The sequence below is a fragment of the Meriones unguiculatus genome, chromosome 3 (assembly GCF_030254825.1).
Source record: "Meriones unguiculatus strain TT.TT164.6M chromosome 3, Bangor_MerUng_6.1, whole genome shotgun sequence".
Taxonomy (NCBI): Eukaryota; Metazoa; Chordata; class Mammalia; order Rodentia; family Muridae; genus Meriones; species Meriones unguiculatus.
In genome coordinates this window covers 97172899-97192606 of record NC_083351.1, presented here as the reverse complement: position 1 = coordinate 97192606, position 19708 = coordinate 97172899, and the positions used below count along the sequence as shown (strand labels likewise).

General features: G+C 39.0%; 1 protein-coding gene across 1 annotated transcript; it reads left to right on the top strand.

Moving 5' to 3' along the window:
• Positions 1-1225: 1225 nt before the first annotated feature.
• Positions 1226-16860, top strand: LOC132653111 (zinc finger protein 58-like). Its single transcript, XM_060380377.1, has 4 exons — positions 1226-1380; positions 6124-6250; positions 7147-7242; positions 9270-16860. The coding sequence occupies exons 1-4, from the start codon at positions 1375-1377 to the stop codon at positions 10661-10663; spliced, it is 1623 nt and encodes a 540-aa protein (XP_060236360.1). The 5' UTR covers positions 1226-1374; the 3' UTR covers positions 10664-16860.
• Positions 16861-19708: the final 2848 nt, after the last annotated feature.

Genomic DNA, 19708 nt, shown 5'->3' with positions numbered 1-19708 from the left:
GTTGAAGGGGAGTTGAATCCAAAAAAAACAAAAACCCAGCAAGATCCTGTGTTTCCATCAGAAATATTTCCTTGTGAAACACTATCCATCTCGTGAACTTCGACTCTAAGACATGACAAGTACATGAATAAACAGTCCTGAGACAAGGTCTAATTACTGCACCAATCTATCTTCTGCGTTCCAACAAGCAAACCTAATATCCCCTTGATCGTATTTCTGATACCTGGCTTTCAAAACAAAAGCAATGTCAGGATCAGAGAAGACAGAAGAAAATGAACCAGATAGCTCATGCCTAATGCAGACAAAAGTCTACAACGGATAGGATGGGGCAGGAGTACACACACTGCTCTGATACTAGGAAGTGTGTCTTACGTGGGAGAGGAGCAGAGGAGGTAGTCACCGGCTCAGGGAACATCTGCTGGTGCACGATACGGTTCTCATAAAATTAAGTTTCTTGTACAGATTAATGGATGAAAGTAAAAACAAGGAACCTATGGACAGATGAAAGATCCTCTGGTGGATTCTGGGAGGTCTTTACATGTAAATGTCAGAGTAGAACTTAACTTTATTGTCTGCTTTTTTTTTTTTTTTTTTTTACCGTCTATGTCCCTGACCGACCTCCTACACTGTACGGATTCCAGCGTTCACTGGAAAACTCTTTTTCCAGTTGTGGACTCTGATACATGTATGGCTCACAGGAGAACATGGAATACTTATTTACAAGTGTTATATTATTTATAAGTGCTAGGTATGAAGCCAAGGTTTCTTTCACTCTAGGCATGTACTTCACTCCCAAGATACCTCCCTATTCCGTTTTGTACTTTTTGAGACAAGACCTCTATAAATTGGCCAGGCCGTCTTGCATTTAGAATACTTTCATCTTAAACGGTCGGGGACATCAAAGTTGATTTAAAAAAAAATATCTTGAAGTAATAGTGCTCCCTCCCATTTTAGTCTCTTGCTTCGTTATTTTAAAGTACAACGGAGTGAATGTCAACTTTTCCTGTGGATAGCAACATTTTATAATTAGTAGACGAGTCTTCAAACGACAGTTTGACCAGATATAACTAATAAACTTTCCTACCAACGCCTCAACTGACGTTCAAACACGTCCGGTTTTCAACTGGGACTTTTAAAGCAGCATGACTCCTTTAACAAGCAGCACTAGGAGAGCTGAAATCACTCGTTTCAATCCATCCTCCCCTGCTGACAGTAGGAAGAACAAAGAATTCTGGGAAATGTAGTCGTGCTCCCTGTGGCGTCACAAGCAGCCGCGCTGCAAACCGCACTTCCGCATCCCGTCTGCAGACGTTTGTCTTCCCCTAAGTTCCGCGGTGTTGGCGTCTGCTCCTCGCTCTCCGTTGGATCTCTGACATGGAGGTTGGTCCAGGGAGTAGCGCAGCCTGAGGAACTGTGCGGGGTGCGGGGTCAGTCTTGGAGGGAGCGGAGCTGAGGTGGATCAGGGGCGGGGAGAAGCCGACTTGGAGATGCTGTGCTGCTGACCTCAGCTGGGCCACTGAGCCTGGATGCAGATCTGGGGTGGGGAGAGCAGTATGGGGGTGGAGCTGTGAGTGAAAGCTTTGTTAGGACGCGGCGGGGTAGGTTTCAGGGATGGGAGAGCAGGCTCCGTAGCCCAGAAGTGTGGGATGGAGCAAGGCTTAGTATTGCCCCCGGCAGGGTGGGCCAGCTCACTGCTTGCGCCTGAGGTCTTGATAGGAGGCCGCATTCCAGCTTGTCTGGGGAAGCATGTTGGTACTAGCTGACCACTCTCACTTGGCTGCAGATTTCTCAGGACTTCTAGATGTAGTGGAGATCTGGCCCCTCCTGTACTCTATGGCCGGCCAGCACTCTTGGTCTGATTTGATAGACGTTCCTATTTTCCAGGGACAGTTCTGCTAGGGAGGTTTGTGTATAGATCTAGTCCCATTTTCTTTGGAATAAATTAGAGATTTCTGGATTGTTGTTTTAAATGGGAATCTTTTGTGGCCACCTCTGTGATCTGAATGTGATTTAACACTCACATGTAGAGACGGTATAATGTCCTAAGGGAGAAGGTTTGAGTTTTGCATCATGCAAGCAGTTATTCCTCCTATACTGCAGAGTAAAAATTACTAGAAAATAATACCTCATCCAATTATTTCAGAGGTTTGTGATGTCAGAAGTTTGGATCCCTTTTCAGAAACAAGTGATGAGTTGATGAGAGGCGAGAGCTGCCTTGGAGATTATTAGTGACTTCTTCAGGGAGAAGACTTGAATGTCCCTGGGTAGAAGTGACCCTGCATACCAACAGAGGCTTTACATTGCTCTTTAATCATGAGCTTTTCTTCTATCTCAGGGCACACTACAATGTCTAAACTCCCTGGCAACTACTCTTATCACTGTCCCTGAATGTGGCTTCCAGGTTTCCTGATGCTCCCAGAACCGCCTTCTGGAAACATTTGCCCAATTATCTCTACAGTGTCAGAAAGCTTGGAAGGTGAACTTGAAGAGCTGTTGCTCATTAGGGGTTCTTCGATTCCTCAGCCTGTCTTTTGTATGGCTTCATAGTTTGCAGTAGTTCAAGTCAAATCAAGTGCTTGTGCAGCGCTAAAGTCTGTTCATAAGGAATATGGGCTTTAAGCCATCTTTCAGTCCAAGCATTTCTGTGGACTGTGTAACTGTAAAGTAAGACAAGACACTTCCTAGTTATGTCACTAGCTTGTGGGACGAGAATAGCATTGGTTTTATTTAAAGTGGGATGAGTACACTGCCTTGTGCACTAAAAATAGTTTCCTACGAAGTAGGCATGATGCAGAGATATGCTTTTCTGTAACTTACAGATCCTTCATGTATGTATCACTTAAACACACCTGTGCTTGAAGAAACAAAACAAAACAGAAGCCTGTTCTTGGTGCATCCTTATCATCTCTGTACTGTGAAGTGAAGGCAGGGAATGAGTTTAGGGTCACTTTTTATATTATAGATTATTCAAAACCAGCTTATGCTAAATAAGATTCTGTTAAAAAAAAATTAAAGGTTTTTTAAACATAGTTTCTTGATATGCTAACTACTTCTGGTGGCTTCTATCACTTGGCTTAGCACCAGCCTGTCAGAAATTCATCTAATTGACACTTGCTGACTTTCAAAACACACTTGAGAAAGTCTATTTACTGTATTTGATATGTAATTTAAAAATCTCACCTTAACATGTTTTTGTTAAAGGCATTAAATTTTGGTAATTAGATAATTGCATTTACTGTGCCTTGCTTGAATATTCCTCCATATTTGTAGGAAATGTTCATTTTCTTTGATTTGTCATTTGTATCAATTTTTGTCAGGACCTTAATGGTGTTTTCTTCTGGTTTTCCCTGAGTTCTTCCAATCTGTGATCCTTAAACATGTAATGTGGGACTTCAGTCATTCCCTATTTTCCTTGATGCAGCCCTCCATAGTTTACACTCCCTCTCTGTACTTGGTTCTTACGCCACAGGTTCAACCGTGTTTGGCCTGCTTCTTTACATATAGCCGGAACAGAACTCCAGCTGCACATGTGGATGAGGACAGCCACATCCTCCACGGCTCACTGGATGTGCTGACACATCCAGCCAGGAAGCCACACTCCTCCTTAGGGAGGAGTCTAACATTTCATGGTGTTCATTCCATCACCCCTTTCTTTACAGACTATTTCATTGTTAGTGGTTTTGGGAGGGACCTTCTGAGGGAAGGAATTACTTTTTTTATTTTTTCAAGTAGTAAGCTTGTGTTAGACATGTCATTCTTGGAAAATGTGGAAGGTAAGTTTTGCCAGGTGATGACATTTAGTTACTGGTGTTCTCTGTGACATATGTCAGAGACCAAGGAGAGAAGAAATAGAGGGTATTGAGAAAGATTGAAATAAGAGTCAAAAACACAAAAGGAATAAGAATGGTAAGTACAAGTTTTCATCATTTTCTCCATTCCAGTTATAAATATTTCTGTCAATGAGTACTGGTTGTTTGCAAGTGCAGTGGTTTGTGGTGAGTTGAGATGCTGAGTGTGTTTGTCCAGCAGACTCTTTCAGAGACTGTATTTAATGTTCTTGTTTATGTGTATAACATTTTTGTACATAAAAATCATATGGATAAGAATTTAAGTCCCAGCTGTTTATAGGATAAACTGCACTTAATATTTCATTAGGAACATGCAGTAACAGTGTACTAAATATTTTAAACATCAGTCTCACTTAGACACTGTCATTGATATGAGAATTAATGGTCTAAATAAATTTACAGTCTAGGTTTCTAATGAAAATATGGCATGTGGTCTCCCATGTCCTTTTCAGGGTTCCAGTTCCATACTGTGAGTCATAGTATTGCAAAATGTGTTGACTCCAAACAGAAATGGTTGCTGCACAACATACTTATGTGGGTAGTGTTGGTTGGGAAAAAGGCCTGAGGAGACACTGATGAGTGGATGCTCTGATGGAGTTAGACAGGAGGAAGAAGCTAATGGAACTGTGGCCCAGAATGGTGGTTGTAGGTGACCCTAGTGTATATTCCAGATGCTTGGAAACAAGATTTTGGACATTGTAAACAGGGGGAAAGAGTGTTTGACTAGATGAACATATGAAATGGGTATGAAGACTACAAAGGACACCTGTAACAATTATTAAAAAATAATTCATTAAAATGCACATTTCTCATATTTTTGACATTTAACCATAGAAAGGCAAATTGTTATTACTGCTCTCATAGATCATTTTGGGAATTCTATGTGATTAAAAAAAAAAACCACTAAGCTGTAGACAATGCTGAAATAAGAGAAAATTGCAAGTAGCATCACAAATTATAATTCTTGGCCTATGGTTACTCAGGCGCAGGTCTCATGAACTCAAAGCCTCTTGAAGGGCTATAGCAAATGCACAGATTGTTGGTTTTTTGTTGTTGTTGTTTTTTTGTTTGTTTGTTTGTTTTAAATCCCAATCTTGATTTTACCAATGAAGACTCAAGAGCCAAATGCTGGAATGAAAACTTGCTAGCTCAGAGAGGTAGAGAAAGCATCCAGCTGACCTTCCTACTCCACCAACATCCCAGAAGGAAAAAACCCTTCTCCTTCATGCTGTCTTAAAAACCCTTCAAACTTAATGTCCCTCTTTTTTACTTCCTGTGAGTCTCTAGCCATCCTCTGGACTTCCTCTCACTCTCTATGTAGTTTTTTTTCCCATATTCACTTTCTGTTAACTGGTTGGTGCATCTCCTCTTTTCCTATGATTAGGTTTATTTAGCTCTTGTTTACAGAAAGCTCTTGGGTTAAAGGTGTGTGCTAGGGCTTAGCCACACCAGAACAAGAAACAGGTTTTTCCAGTACACATTCTTGGGGTTCACAGTGTGATCAAATAGCCTGCAACAACAGATAGCTCCCTGAGAAGTGAAGGCATACAAAATAATAATAATAATAATAAATAAATAAAAGGAAAAAGGAAGTGAGAAAAGTTAATGTTGTCTAGTATTTTAAATCTTCAAATAATGTGGTTATTGCACTTACTAATTTATAATTTGTTAAAATACTTGTTACTCTGTTTCGTCTGTGAATTCTTCTTTTACTGTTATACCTTTTGGCTGTTCCATCTCATGTTTCCTGTTGTACTGGCATTAGCATCACTATTGAACTCTGTACAAATTCAGAAATATAGACCTCTACCAGAGCTGCTACATCAGAATCTACATTTTTGTTGCATTTCACATTCATGATTTTGCATATTAAGTGTCGATAAATACCTTCTTCACCTTGACTTTCTCTTCTGAGAAACGTGTGTGTGTGTGTGTGTGTGTGTGTGTGTGTGGTGTATAAAACAAGCATAAAACAAATGCATATGTTCCTGTGAATGCATTCATTGTCTTTTTATCTTTAGTAAAAGTCAAAAATCCTTATGGGATAATAGAATCTCTCCATTCTCTTTTCATGAAGATGCATCAGGGTTGAGATCATATGACCACATCAGAAGTATCTTAGGAATGTTACTCACCTGTGTCAGAAGCATTCTAGCTCATCTCTTATCCTGTGCAAAACTTGGAATTGTGTTCACAAGCACATAATGCTGCTGCTTATGTTGTTATTATGGTTTTAATTGATATGTATTATATTCATGTATTTTTTTTATTCCAGGAAATGTTGTCATTCAGGGATGTGGCCATTGACTTCTCTGCAGAGGAGTGGGAATGCCTGGACCTTGCTCAGTGGAATTTGTACAGGGATGTAATGTTGGAGAATTACAGCAACCTTGTGTTCCTGGGTGAGGCTTACTTCCATAAATGAGCTCTTATTTTGCCACCAAAATGTAACTTCCTGTTTTTAGAATGTCCCAGGGCAATTTGTGCCATCAACACTGACTTTTGTATACCTACTTTTGCTGATAGTGTGAAGAATACTGTTTCTTCTTGTGTGTGTTTTTTTTGTAATTTTTTTTTATTTTATATGCATTAGTATTTTATCTGCGTGTATGTCTCTGTGAGGGTGTTGGATCTTAGAGTTATAAACAGTTGTGAGCTGCCATGTGGGTGCTGGGAATTGAGCCTGGGTCCTCTGGAAGAACTGTCAGTGCTCCTAACCACTGAGCCATCTCTCTAGCCCCTCTTCATGTGTTTTTAATGTGGCTTTTTGGGGTTTTTTTGTTTGTTTGTTTGATTTTTGAAATATGCGGACTTAATTCTGGTTGTAATTCTATAAACTCAGTGGCATGAGGCAAACATGTTAAAGGGAATGTTTCATCCTTCAGCTTTCATGTTTAACTTGTAAATGAAGCTAAGGAACTTCAGATTATAGGTACCTCCTACATATTCTGTATGTGCTTCTTAGGAAACATTTGATGAGCTAATTTTCTACAATTCTTGTTTTCTTTTTTTAAAAAAATATGTATGTTTGTATGTGTGTATGTATGTATATTAGTGCTCTATCTGCATGTACACCTCAGGCCAGAAGAGGGCATCAGATCCCAGTATAAATGGTTGGGAATCACCATGTAGTTACTGGGAATAGAACTCAGAACCTCTGAAAGGGCAGACAGTGCTCTTCACTGCTGAGCCATCTCCCCATCCCCTTCTTACCTTTTCTTATAAGGTTAATAATGGATTAGGATATTAATTCCCAGAAGAGCACACAAACATTGTTGTTCTCTTTTCCCATGAACAGGTCTTGCATCCTGTAAGCCATACCTAGTCACATTTCTGGAACAAAAACAAGGGCCTTCAGATGTGAAGAGACCAGCAGCTGCTACCATGCATCCAGGTGTGTTGGAACTAAGGGATCAGAGAACAGACTGGGGGATCAGAGATCCAGGAGAAAGCCAGGCTTTACCCTGAGCATTGAGACACAGTGTTCTGGTGGAAATCATATTTAAGGGATTTCCTTTATGTCCTTTGTTGTCACAGAAGGACACCTGCCATATGTCTATGGTTCTTTAAGTCTCTAAGCTTTGTTTGTCCCCTCCAGTGAGCTCTGCTTGTGTTTACAGGGAGACAGAGTTCATTTTGCTGAGTCTGCATTGTAACTGATTTTTACTGTTTTCAGCATCTCTGAAAATTCCCACACATTTCTAAAGTACAGTAACTTTAAACATGAATTTCTTCTATATCAGGTACATTCTTGTTAATAACATACTTCTCATCAAGATATGAGTGATCATCTTGTATTCTAATATTTTTTTTCTACAACATTCTCAGTATCAATTTAAAATGCATATTTTTAATAGCTCATCAGTAGGTCTTCAGAACTTTGTATACTTTCGAATCTTTCTCTTGCAGTTCTATTTTCTGTTACTGTCTTGTACTCTAGGTTGCTTTAAATTATTTCTTCACATGCAGCCTACGTATTTCTGTGGGTAGAATATCCAGTGCTAAACATTTCACAATGTAAGGTTTTTTGGTTTTTGTTTTTTTGTTGTTGTTGATGTTGTTTGGTTTTTTGTTTTTTTTTTAATGTATGAGCTTTAGTTCTGTGAACATTGGGACTACATGTTTCCCCTTCATTGACAAATATGAGTCTCACATTTTCATGTTTTGCATATTATGTTTTTTAGTTGTTTTATCTTGTGAAGGAGTATTTTTACAAACAGGATAGCTTTATGATAGACTCATTGACAGCAATGTTGCCTTTAGCAAAAATCTGTCATTTCGACATGAAATTGAAAGTCTGTATCTTTTAGGAATTTATTTCCTTTTTATGAAAATATAACATAAATTACTGTCTTCAGCTCTTTAAATCTATAGTTTCACAGAGTTATAGATGGTAAACTTGCCATGAAGCAAATATTTTCAAAATTCTAAAACTAAAACTCTATTCTTAAGATAAAAAAGTCCATACCTCTTTATTTATTTAATTTAAGACAATCAAAATTAACATCCAAATATCCAAGTTTGGCTACTGTAGTTGAATGAGAATATCACCATGTGGGTTTCTGTATTTGAATTCTTGAGTCCCAGTTGGTGGTGCAGCCTTGCTTCAGGCAGTAATAGGTGTTACCAGGCTTTAAATTCAGAGTTAAATTTCTCCATGCACTGTTAGTTTGTATCTGTCTTCATGGTATGGGTTCACAATATGAGCCTCAGTTTCTGCTCTGGCCACTGTGCCTGCTGGTTGCTTTCATATAGTCCTCTATGATGAATTCATGTTGTTCTGGAACCATAAGCCTAATTAAGTCTTTTCTATAAATTGTCTTGATAATGGTGTTTTATTACAGCAACAGAAAAGCATCCAATGTAGATACTTTATACTTTTGTATATGTCTAATCAAAGTTTATCTAGTGGGCTTCTTGCTTGCTTGCTTGCTTGTTTTCCTCCCTCACTCTCTCCCTCCCTCCCTTCCCTTCCCTTTTCTTTTTTCTTTTCTTTTCTTTCTTTTCTTTTTTTTTTCCAGAGCTGAGGACCAAACCCAGGGCCTTGTGCTTGCTAGGCAAGTGCTCTACCACTGAGCTAAATCCCTAACTCCTAGTGGGCTTATTTCTGTTAGCATAATGCCCTTAAAAGTTTCTATTATTAATGATGGTACTACTTCCTTAGCCACTTAACTTTAGATAATGGCTTCAATATTTCTATATTCTGCTTTGTCTTCATCTTTCAGTAGAAGTTTATATTGTTTCCCTCTACAGTGTATTCTGAATTTCACTACATTGAATATAGGTATGGAAATGTGTTGTAGTTTCTCATTTGTCTATGGAAATGTAAGTAAAAGTAACAGTCTCATATTAAAGATAAGCACTATAAAGATAAAGAATGTCACTTTGGAATTTATTCATATCTAAACTTTTACTCACTAGGGGGAAAGCCTTATAAATGTCAAGAATTTGACAAGGCCTTTGATTGGAATTCACTCCTTATTCAACACCAGAGAATTCATCCTGTGGAGAAACCTTACAAATGTGAAGAATGTGGCAAGGCCTTTAGTGCTCACTCAGCACTTTCTATACACCGTAGAAGTCATACAGGAGAAAAACCCTACAAGTGTGAAGAATGTGGCAAGGCCTTTAGTACTCGTTCAGCACTTTACATACACAAGAAAATTCATTCTGGAGAAAAACCCTACAAGTGTGAGGAGTGTGCGAAAGCATTTTATTTCCCTTCATTACTTAAGCAACATCAAAGAACTCATTCTGCAGAGAATCTCTGCAAGTGTGAAGAATGTGGCAAAGCATTTTATTTACCTTCATTTCTTAAGCAACATCAAAGAATTCATTCTGCAGAGAATCCTTACAGGTGTGAAGAATGTGGTAAAGCCTTTTCCTATCCCTCAACCCTAAAACAACATCAAAGAATTCATTCTGGAGAGAAACCATACCGTTGTGAAGAATGTGGCAAAGCATTCCGTAGGTCTACGTACTTTCACCAACACCAAAGAATTCACACTGGAGAGAAACCCTACCAGTGTGAAGAATGTGGGAAAACATTTTACTATCGGTCAAACCTGAAGGGACATCAAATTATTCATTCTGGAGTGAAACCCTACAAGTGTGAAGTGTGTGGCAGCATGTTTAGAACTAGCTCAGACCTTTCTAAACACCAGAGAATTCATGCTGAAGTGAAACTCTACAGTTGTGAAGAATGTGGAAAAGCCTTTTCTACTCATTCATACCTCATTCGGCACAAATTAGGCCATTCTAGAGAGAAACCATACAAATGTGAAGAATGTGGCAAAACATTTTGTTATCCTTCAATCCTTAAGGAACATCAAAGAATTCATTCTGGAGTGAAACCCTACAGTTGTGAGATATGTGGCAGCATGTTTAGAACTCGCTCAGAACTTTCTAAGCACCAAAGAATTCATGCTGAAGTGAAACTCTACAGTTGTGAGGAATGTGGAAAAGCGTTTTCTACTCACTCATACCTAATGCGGCACAGACTGGGTCATTCTGGAGAGAAACCCTACAAATGTGAGGAGTGTGGAAAATCATATAGTTACCCTTCACTCCTTAAGGAACATCAAAGAATTCATTCTCAAAACCCCTACAAGTGTGAAGTGTGTGGGAAGGTCTTTTGTACTCGCTCAGGACGTTCTAAACACCAGAGAATTCACACTGGAGAGAAACCCTACAAGTGTCAAGAATGTGGAAAAGGCTTTTCTACTCATTCCTACCTTACTCTGCACAAATTACTCCATACTGGAGAAAAACCTTACAAATGGGAAGAATGTGGTGAGGTATTTTATACTTGCTGAAGACTTACTAAACACCAGTATATTCACACTGGAGAGAAACACCACAAATGGAATGGATATGTCAAAACTCTTTACTTCGGACTTTACACAACACCAAGAAAATTCATATGGAAGAGAAACCATACCTGTATTAATCTTTAAGACTTTACTAAACACAAGGGGCTTCCTGCTGTAGAGAAACCCTATAGATGTAAAGAATATAGCAGAGTGTTTTACCAAACTTTAAGAAATCGCAAAGGCTCATTCTCAAGAGAGTCCCTTCAAGTGTGAAGTGTGTGACAAGGTACTGGGTGCCACCTTGAGCCTTCTGTCTAACAGAGCATTTATCCTGGAGAGAAACTTCAAGTGTGATGAATTTGGAAAATTATATTTACTCATCCCTGATTCTGATCAGTCTTGACAAAGTGTGCTGTGTGTGTGTTTGTGGTGGAGGGTGTGCTTGTTTTGTTTTAGGTTAATTGTGGTCAGACCCTTTGAGTTTGGGAGGAACCAATCCATCTCTATTGGACTAGGATCCTGGATTGTATAGAAGGTGAAAGTGAACTGAGAACAACTATCTTCCTCTGCTTTCTCACTATTGAAGCAACAGGAGCAGCTGCTTCAGCTCCTCTGCCTTAACTTTCTTACCATGATTCACAGTGTCATGGTTTGAATGAGAAATGTCACCTGTAGTCTTGGAACAGGTCCAAACACTTGTTCCCTGAATTGGTGCCCCTATTTGGGTAGGTTCAGGAGTAGGTCATTAGAGGTGAACTTTGAGAATAAAAAGCTCCCTCTTTATCCAGTTTGCTCTCTCTGCTTCTGGTTTGCTGTTGAGAATGTGAACTCTTAGCTTCCTGCTTCGGCCACCATGCAGCTTGTTGCCATGCCCTCCCTCTGTCATGGACTTTGATCTCATCTGTACCATGAAGTGAAGTAAACTCATTCCACTATAAGTTGTGTTGGTCATGGTGTTTCATCACAACAGAAAAATAAGTAATAGAAACATTGCCCTTGTACCAGGAACAGTATGAAATTGTTTCTCCTGACATTGCTCATACAAGGGTATTTTATCACAGCAAGAGGGAAATAAGGCTGTAAGCCAAAGAATAGTAACAAAATGTTACTTACTGTTACACACCATGATCTTTTGTTCCTAGTTCTTCTATTGTCCTCCTTTTTGTCCTTCTGTCTTACCTCATTCTTTCCCAAAACTACTTCCTTTTTGTACACACACAAACATCACAGATGTAGTAACAGTAAAAATATACTACTGTGATTATTTTTCTCAGAATTTGATACCACATGTGGTATATTCATGTTGATGCAAATGTACTGTTAGTGTTTTAGAACACTTTTGTGTTTTTGTTATTTTTGTTTGTTTGTTTGTTTTTTCAAGACAGGGTCTCTCTGCTTAGCCCTGGCTGTCCTAGAACTTGCTCTGTAGAGCAGAGCAAACTCACAAAGAGACATCTGCCTCTGCCTACCAAGTGTTGGGATTAAAGGCATGTGCCAACACTGCCCATCACCTTTTGGCATTTTTAATATTAAGTTATTGCCTCTCCTCCAGCTCAAGTTGATTTTTCTGTAGGATGAAAGACAGATCTAATTTCATCTTTTTACCACTGCACATCTAGTTTTGCCACCTCTAATTTTTGAAAAGGCTATCAGTTCTACTACATGGTTTTGGCATTTTGTGAAAAAAAAATATTAATAGTTTGTTGCCATATTGGTTCAAGTCTGCATCTTACTTTACATTACATTGGTGTCTCTACCGCTCCTCTTTTTTGTTTTGTTTTGTTTGTTTTTATGAGTACCTTGCAGCTCTTTTAACTATGCTCTGTTGTATAGTTTGATGTCAGGTAATGCGATACATCTGACTATTCTTTCTGTATAAATTGTGTTTTCCTGTGGTCTTTTGTGTTCCCAAAGGGGTTTAGGGTTTTTTGTTTTGTTTTTGTTTTTTCGTTTTCTAGTTCTATGATGAATGTTATTGAAATTTTGCCCTGGATTGCCTTGCGTGTGTAGGTAGCTTTTAATAGTATTGCCATTTTTACAATATGAGTTCTGCCAATCCATGAACATGTGGTAGCTTTCTATCATCTACTGTCTTCCTTTGAAAACTGTTTTCAGTATTTTAAGATTTTGCGAATAGGAGTTTCAGTCCTGTCACAGATACATAGTGAGAGCCTGACTCAAAAACAAACAGAAAGAAATCTTTCACCACCTTGGTTAGTGTTATCCCATACATATTTTACTTCTCCTCCTTCCCGTCATCATCATCATCATGTTCCTCCACTTCTTTTTTCTCCCATTATGAATGGGCACTTTTTACTGACTTCATTCTTAGAATGTTTGTTTTTGATGTATATATAAAAGCTAATAATTTTTGCATGTTGATTTTGTAAGCTGATATTTTACTGAAAGTATCAAGTTTTTAGCGGTGTATTTGAGGTCTTTTAAATAAAGAATCCTGTCATCTGAATATACGGATAGGTAACTTCGGATTGGATTTTTGTACTTTACTCTGTATATTGTCTTAATTTTGTAGTTCACAATTAGAGCACAATAAGAATTAAGATAGGTAACCCTTGTCTCATTAAGATTTTACAGGAAATGTTTTAATTAAACAATGACATTTTTCTCTGCTTACTAAAGGTTGGCCATCAGTTTGTCATCCACTGATTTTATGCTAACAGATGTTCCATCTTTTCTTAGTTTTTTCTTCAAGATGTTTTATAGTTCATCAGGTGCCTTTTCTACATCTACTGAAATACTCATATGATTTCTGTCATTGTGTATATTAATATGCTGCATTACATATTGATTTGTATATGTTGAGCCAACCTTAGGAGATAAACCCAATTAGTTGTGATGTATAATAAGTGGGAACATGTTTAAGAAGTTTTGAGGTCTTTGGGTTTTTTTTATTTTTATTTTTTTGGAGGGGTATATAAACATTCATTATAAATAGTGTTGTGGTATGGTTTGTGTGTGTGTGTGTGTGTGTGTGTATCTAATTTTATTATGATAATTATACTGGCTCCTTAGAATTAGCTTAGTAGTTTCCTTCTGTTTCTACTTTGTGAAAGAATTTGAATAGTGAGTGTCATTAGATCTTGAAAGCTTGGTAGAATTTTGCAGTAAGTCTACCTGGCCCTGGACTTTATTTCATGGTCAGACTTTTAGTTTCTGCTTCGTTATTGTTATAGGACTGGTTAGGATGTTTGCATCTTCTGGTTTAATGTTCACTCTGTTGCAAATGTGTAGAAGTATATTCATTTCTTCTAACATTCTGAAATTGTCTCCCATTTATTTAAGTCTCAGTCTCCCTCCCTCCTTTGCTTTCTTCTTTCCCTCCTTTCTCCCTCCATTCTTCCCCCTTCTCCACCATCACCCCTGGTTGTTTCACTAGGAGTTGGCCGATCTTGTCTATCTTGTGAAATAACCCACTATTTGTTTAGTTCAGTATATTGTTCTTCAACTCTGTAGTTCATAAATTTTAGTCCTCATTTTTATTATTTTTAATATATATTTATACTTCATGTCAACTTCTGTATTTTGGATTGGCTTTGTTTCTCCAGCTTTGAGGTATATCATTAGATTATTTGAGATCTCTGTGATATTTCAATCAAGAATCTTAGTGTAACCTTTCTTCTTAGGACTGCCTTTCTTTTGGATTTATTCACTGTTCATTTTAAGATAAATATTTTAGTCACCAATTGTCCACTTTCTGAGGTAGGTCTTTCTATTTCCACTTATAGTACAACATACTCTGATAGGATGCACGGGATTTTTTTTTCATAAATTCTTTGTGCCTTATAATTTGAGATAGTTCCTTGTGCCCCTAGAGGAATGCATATTCATTGTCTGTTCTGTGTAATGTTTTGTAGATATCTTTTAAGTCCAGATGATATTTTGAGCATTTGTCTGTAAATTTTCTTACACATTATGGATATGGACGTCTAGAAATCTAACGCAAAACAAATCTTGCTACATCTGTTTTTGAGTAGCTGGACATACCTCTCCCTCTAGTCTACATTTTGATATCTTTTAGGTGGCTCTCTCACTTTATAGACATTATTTACATGTTGGCCTAAATCAATGAGTTCTATCAAAGCCTTTCCACTTTATGATCTTGCCCAACCAAAGGGCTCAGCAAAACCACTAAAGCTTCATCTAAGTCTCCTGGTCCCTGAAGACATCAACTGGTTTCTTTGAGTCCTCTGTGAAATTAGTTCTATATATGTTCCCAATGAATCTGTGTTCAAACACAGCTTTTGTTATTCCTGGGTTCCTCAGTAGTCCTTGTTACTCTAGTTGTCTAGGCCCTGGTATTTTTGAGCTCCTCAGATAGAAATAAGTGGGTGTTTCTCATGGCTCTGATAAGTAAGCCAGTCCATCAGGAATAGTTTTCCTCATGTTGTATCAGCTTAGGAGGCCTTTGCCTTCAGGAGAGATGAGTAGTTGTATTTTCTATCTGTTTTTCTGCCTCCATAGCAGTCAGACTGACCGCATCTACTCAGATTTCCCATAGCCTCCCTAACCAGGCTGTAACAGGTTCTTTTCATTTCTCGTTTAAAAGTCTTCCCTAATCCAAGATCAAATGCTGAGTATTTCCTGATTATGCTGCTTTCTCTTATTGGGCATTACTATACCTCTGCATGCATATTGGATCACAGATTTTGTGGTTTTGTTTTTGCTTTTTAATCAAAGGTAGGACCTGAGAGGTGCCATCAGTTACCTTTACCTTGTTCTGAGGACTGCCATCTGTCTCTATTAGGGGTACTGACCATGACCTTTACTGAAGTCTTCTGAGAGGTACAATCTGTCACTTTTACCATTTTGTCCTGGGGATGCCAACTCTCACTTTTATTGTGGTCTCCTGAAAGAGGCCAACTGTGACTTTCACATGTTCTGCAGAGGGGTAGCATCTATCACTTTGCCATGCTCTCTTGACCTCCAAGCTGTAAGAAAGGGCAAGCCAAGACATCTCTCTCATCTTCTCTTTTGTCTAACTTCCTTGCCAGATCAGATTGGATCACAGATGGATATGATGGAGAATATTAGCCCTAACTCCCTTATTTCTTGGAATTCCTTCTTTACACAAAGAAGTTCTTGTTTGGCTGCCATCATAGCCTTGGATACATTTCTTATTACACACAACAGAGGCCAGGCAACCTCTGCAGCTGTTTGCCAACAATCTCAACCCTTGTGTTTTATAGTCAGAGGCTGCAACATTGTCTCTAGACCTTTAACTGTTTTCATGACATCTCCATATTTAAATGATGGACTGCATTCATCAATAAGGCGAGCCCCCCCCCCCATCTCATAGACAAAGTTTGCCATTCTGGGATATTAGTGTGCTATAAGGTTGTGCTATGGGAATCCTGATTGCTCATCCTTAGTTGCATGTCTTACTTCCCATAGCAGGGACCATGTAGCCACTGTTAACCTGGGAAAGAATGGTTGTATTGGAATTTTGTTCTTGGATGCTCCCCCCCCCCAACCTGATCAGCCTCAGTTACCTGCCTTGCTTCCCACACCTAGTACCATGCACATTTTTTCTCCCCAAGTTACTGGTTCTTAGGTGTCCCTTCTCAGGGACGAATTATGTGATAGACATCTGTTGCATCTTGGAGAGATGCAACAGATGCACACATATGTGTGTACACACACATACACGCACACACACAAAGCAGCACACATCTACAACAGAACCTTCTTGCCTGAGGGTTAGTGAGTACCAAGAAAAGACTGAAAGGATGAGAAGCACAGGAAGTGTTCTACTAGGTTGGTGTCTCCTAGAAATGACAAGTAACATCTATGGTACCGCAATAACACAGCTGCCTACAAAGGACCTGAACAATGACAACACCAATGGACATGCTAAAATGGAATGAGGAATTCTCACTAACAAAGAGCTAGGAGCAACTAATGACTGCTGAAAGAGAGAAAGAATGAATCTTCCTCAGGGAGGTGCCCACTAATTGGTTATCCAGAACCAAGTGGTCAGTCTTGAAATCATGAATATACAAGTAACACTGAATGGACTCAGCAGGTTGCATTTACATATTTATGCACTCACATATATGTAAGAAAAGAGGCCATAAATTTGTGGGGGAGGACTATGGGAAGCTTGGAAAAAGGAGGGGAAAATAATGTAATTTTTGTTTATTTAATTGCAAAAAATAAAAGAGAAAATACATTGTATGAAATTCCAAAGACTAAGAACAGTATTTTAAAAATCAACAGCATGAGCATTGATGCAAGAGATGGTGTCTGCTTCCAAAATGTGGTACTGGTGTTGATTATATCAGGAAGTGTATTCTTGTGACAGTGAAAGGGTGAAAGCCAAATATGTCCTAAGAAAAGGTTGTAACCATTAAATTACTGTGCAGTAAAACTGATCAGATACACATTTTCTAACTATATTTTCACTAAATTCTTGGTAAAACACTAACAATCTTGCAGGATTCTAACTTGTACTCTTGCATTAGCGCTTCCTGTTCACCACAGTCTGCATTATTCACTTTCCTGTGTCCATTACAATATAAAGACTACATTTCTGGGGCTGCAGAGACGGCTTAGGTGTTAAAAGCACTGTCTCTTCCACAGGTCCTGGGTTCAATTCCAGCAACCACACCGTGGCTCACAGCCATCTATAATGTGATGTGATGCCCTCTTCTGGCATGCAGGTATACATTGCAGATAGAGCACTCATACATAAAAATAAATATTTTTAAAAAGACTACAGGGCTGGAGAGATGGCTCAGCCAAAAGGCTAGGCTCACAACCCTAAAAAAGACATTCCTGTCACCTAATATAAACTGAAGTCTTGTCAGTTACTGAAAGGAAGTTTTTAAGAAGATATGAGAGGGTTCTACTGCCAATGCTGTGTTGTCCTACTATCTCTGCTTAGATATCAGCATTTCTCTTCCATGTGTGAATGCTTATTTCTGATAGTTTGTGTATAAGTGATCTCGAGGATGACAAATCCATGAGTAGCAGTATCTAAGAGAAAATGGGGACACATTAATACATGCAATGATGAGAGTTCCTTTATTCCAAGTAGCATATTTTGTCTCCCAAGAATTCAGTTCTGATTACTTCTTATTCATGGAATCTTCCTGTGTTGTGAGTTGTGGGAACTGCGAGAAACTTAAGAGAGAGTATTTTGGACTTTAAGAATACTATCACTCAGGCACAGTTTCAGAATTAGACAAAATTGAAGATGCTAAGAAATGCAGATCAAAGCTTAGGCAGGTGATATGCACTCTGACGTCGGGCCAAGAATCAGTATGTTCGGCACTCCAGCTCAAGACCTCAAAGCCATGTATCTCTTCCTCTGAGAAAAGAGCAGAGGAAGAAAACATGAACACAGTTTCTTGGGAACACTTGGCCTCTATTCTGAAAATGAGGCACAGAAGGGTGAAGTTCTGGTTCAGTAGTCATAAAAATAAATGAAAAATTCTTAAATTGCTTAAAGGATGAATGGATGTTTTAATAACTTTCCCCTGGTGGGACTGCCTTGCCAGGCCACAGGGGAAGAGGACTTGCTCAGTTGTGATGCAACCTGATGAGCTGGGATGGATAGGAGAGGGAGCTCCCCTTTATGAGGAATAGGGGATGGGGGAGAGGGTGAGGATGGAACTGAAAGGGGTGGAGGGAGGGGGCTACAAGGATGTAAAAGTGAATTTAAAAAAAAGGATGAATGGATGTAGTGAGGGGCTTAGGTGGATCCCACTTTCAGTTTATTAATAAAAACACACTTTATAGATGTCTATAAGGTTTAAGGCTGTTAGCTGGGGCAGTCTCTTAGCTAGTTACTAACTTGACTTCTTCAGCACTGTTTTGCCACAAGGTTCTCATTACCTCCCTGCTCCAGTCACCCTTCCATCCCCTCTTCTGTCCATGTCTGCCTGTGTCTCCGTCTGCCTCAAGTTCCACCTGAACTTCCTGCCCCAGCTCTGACATCCAGCTCTTTATTAAGCAAAAAGACACATTCCTTGTGCACCTTGCCTTATTTTTAAAGGCAGGTAAGGAGGCGACATTTACATATCCTGCAAGCCTGGCATTGCTGGATTCAAATAACAAAAACACACATTTTCTTAACCAGAAAATACAATATTTGTGGGTCACCCCAACATGAATGTATGGACTGAGTAAGTGGTGAACAGATGGAAAGATATTGAGTAGGCTTTGGAAGTTTCTTTGTATGAAAACAGAAACCTGGGGTGTTTTGTTTTTGTTGGTTTGGTTTGGTTTAGCTTTTTTTTTTTTTTTTTCCTTATACAGGGTCTCATTGTGTTTCCTGGGTGGCCTGGAACTTGCTGTGTAGCACAGTTTGTTCTTAAACTCACACTGGTCCTTCTTACTGCCTAGTTTGAAGATTTAGGGAGTGCTCCACCATGCCCCACTTAGGAAGTATGACTTTTAGCCTTGTGTAAGTATTCTGAACAACCCTTCAGCCCATCACCTACACAATGTCACACTGAAATTGTTTTTCTAGCTATGGAATCAGATTCATAGGTGAGATCAAGGTTTTGTTTGTTTTTGTTTTGTTTTCTTATATAGATTGAGATAAAAAAAAGTCCTCCTGCTGTAAGGGATGGGCCTGAGAATTGGCCACTGTTCCATCCTTATCTGTTGTTGTTTTTGTTTCTTTTTCATTAACGTTTTCCCTAAATTGCTCTGGCCAGCTTTGAACTCACTCTCACCCAGTCAGACCTTTGGATGTGATCATCCTACCTCAGGAATTACAGGTGGCTGCCACCAGTACTGGCTTCAAAATTTATTTTTAAGGACTAGCAATTGTTACCAGATCAGTTTTCTAGCAGACTACTTTAAATTTTAAATTGAATCTGTTAAAAATGAAAAAGAAGCAGGAGGCAACCGATATTCTCTGCGAGAGATTTATTAGGAGGGTAAGGAGGGAGTGGGAAGCAGGACATGGGGGTAGAGAGAAAGGGAAAGGGAAGGGGGGTGCCCCGAAAGAGAGAGAAAGAGAAAGTAAGCGAAGGACCACTTGTGGGTATCAGCCCTTTTAAGGAGCACGATAACCAC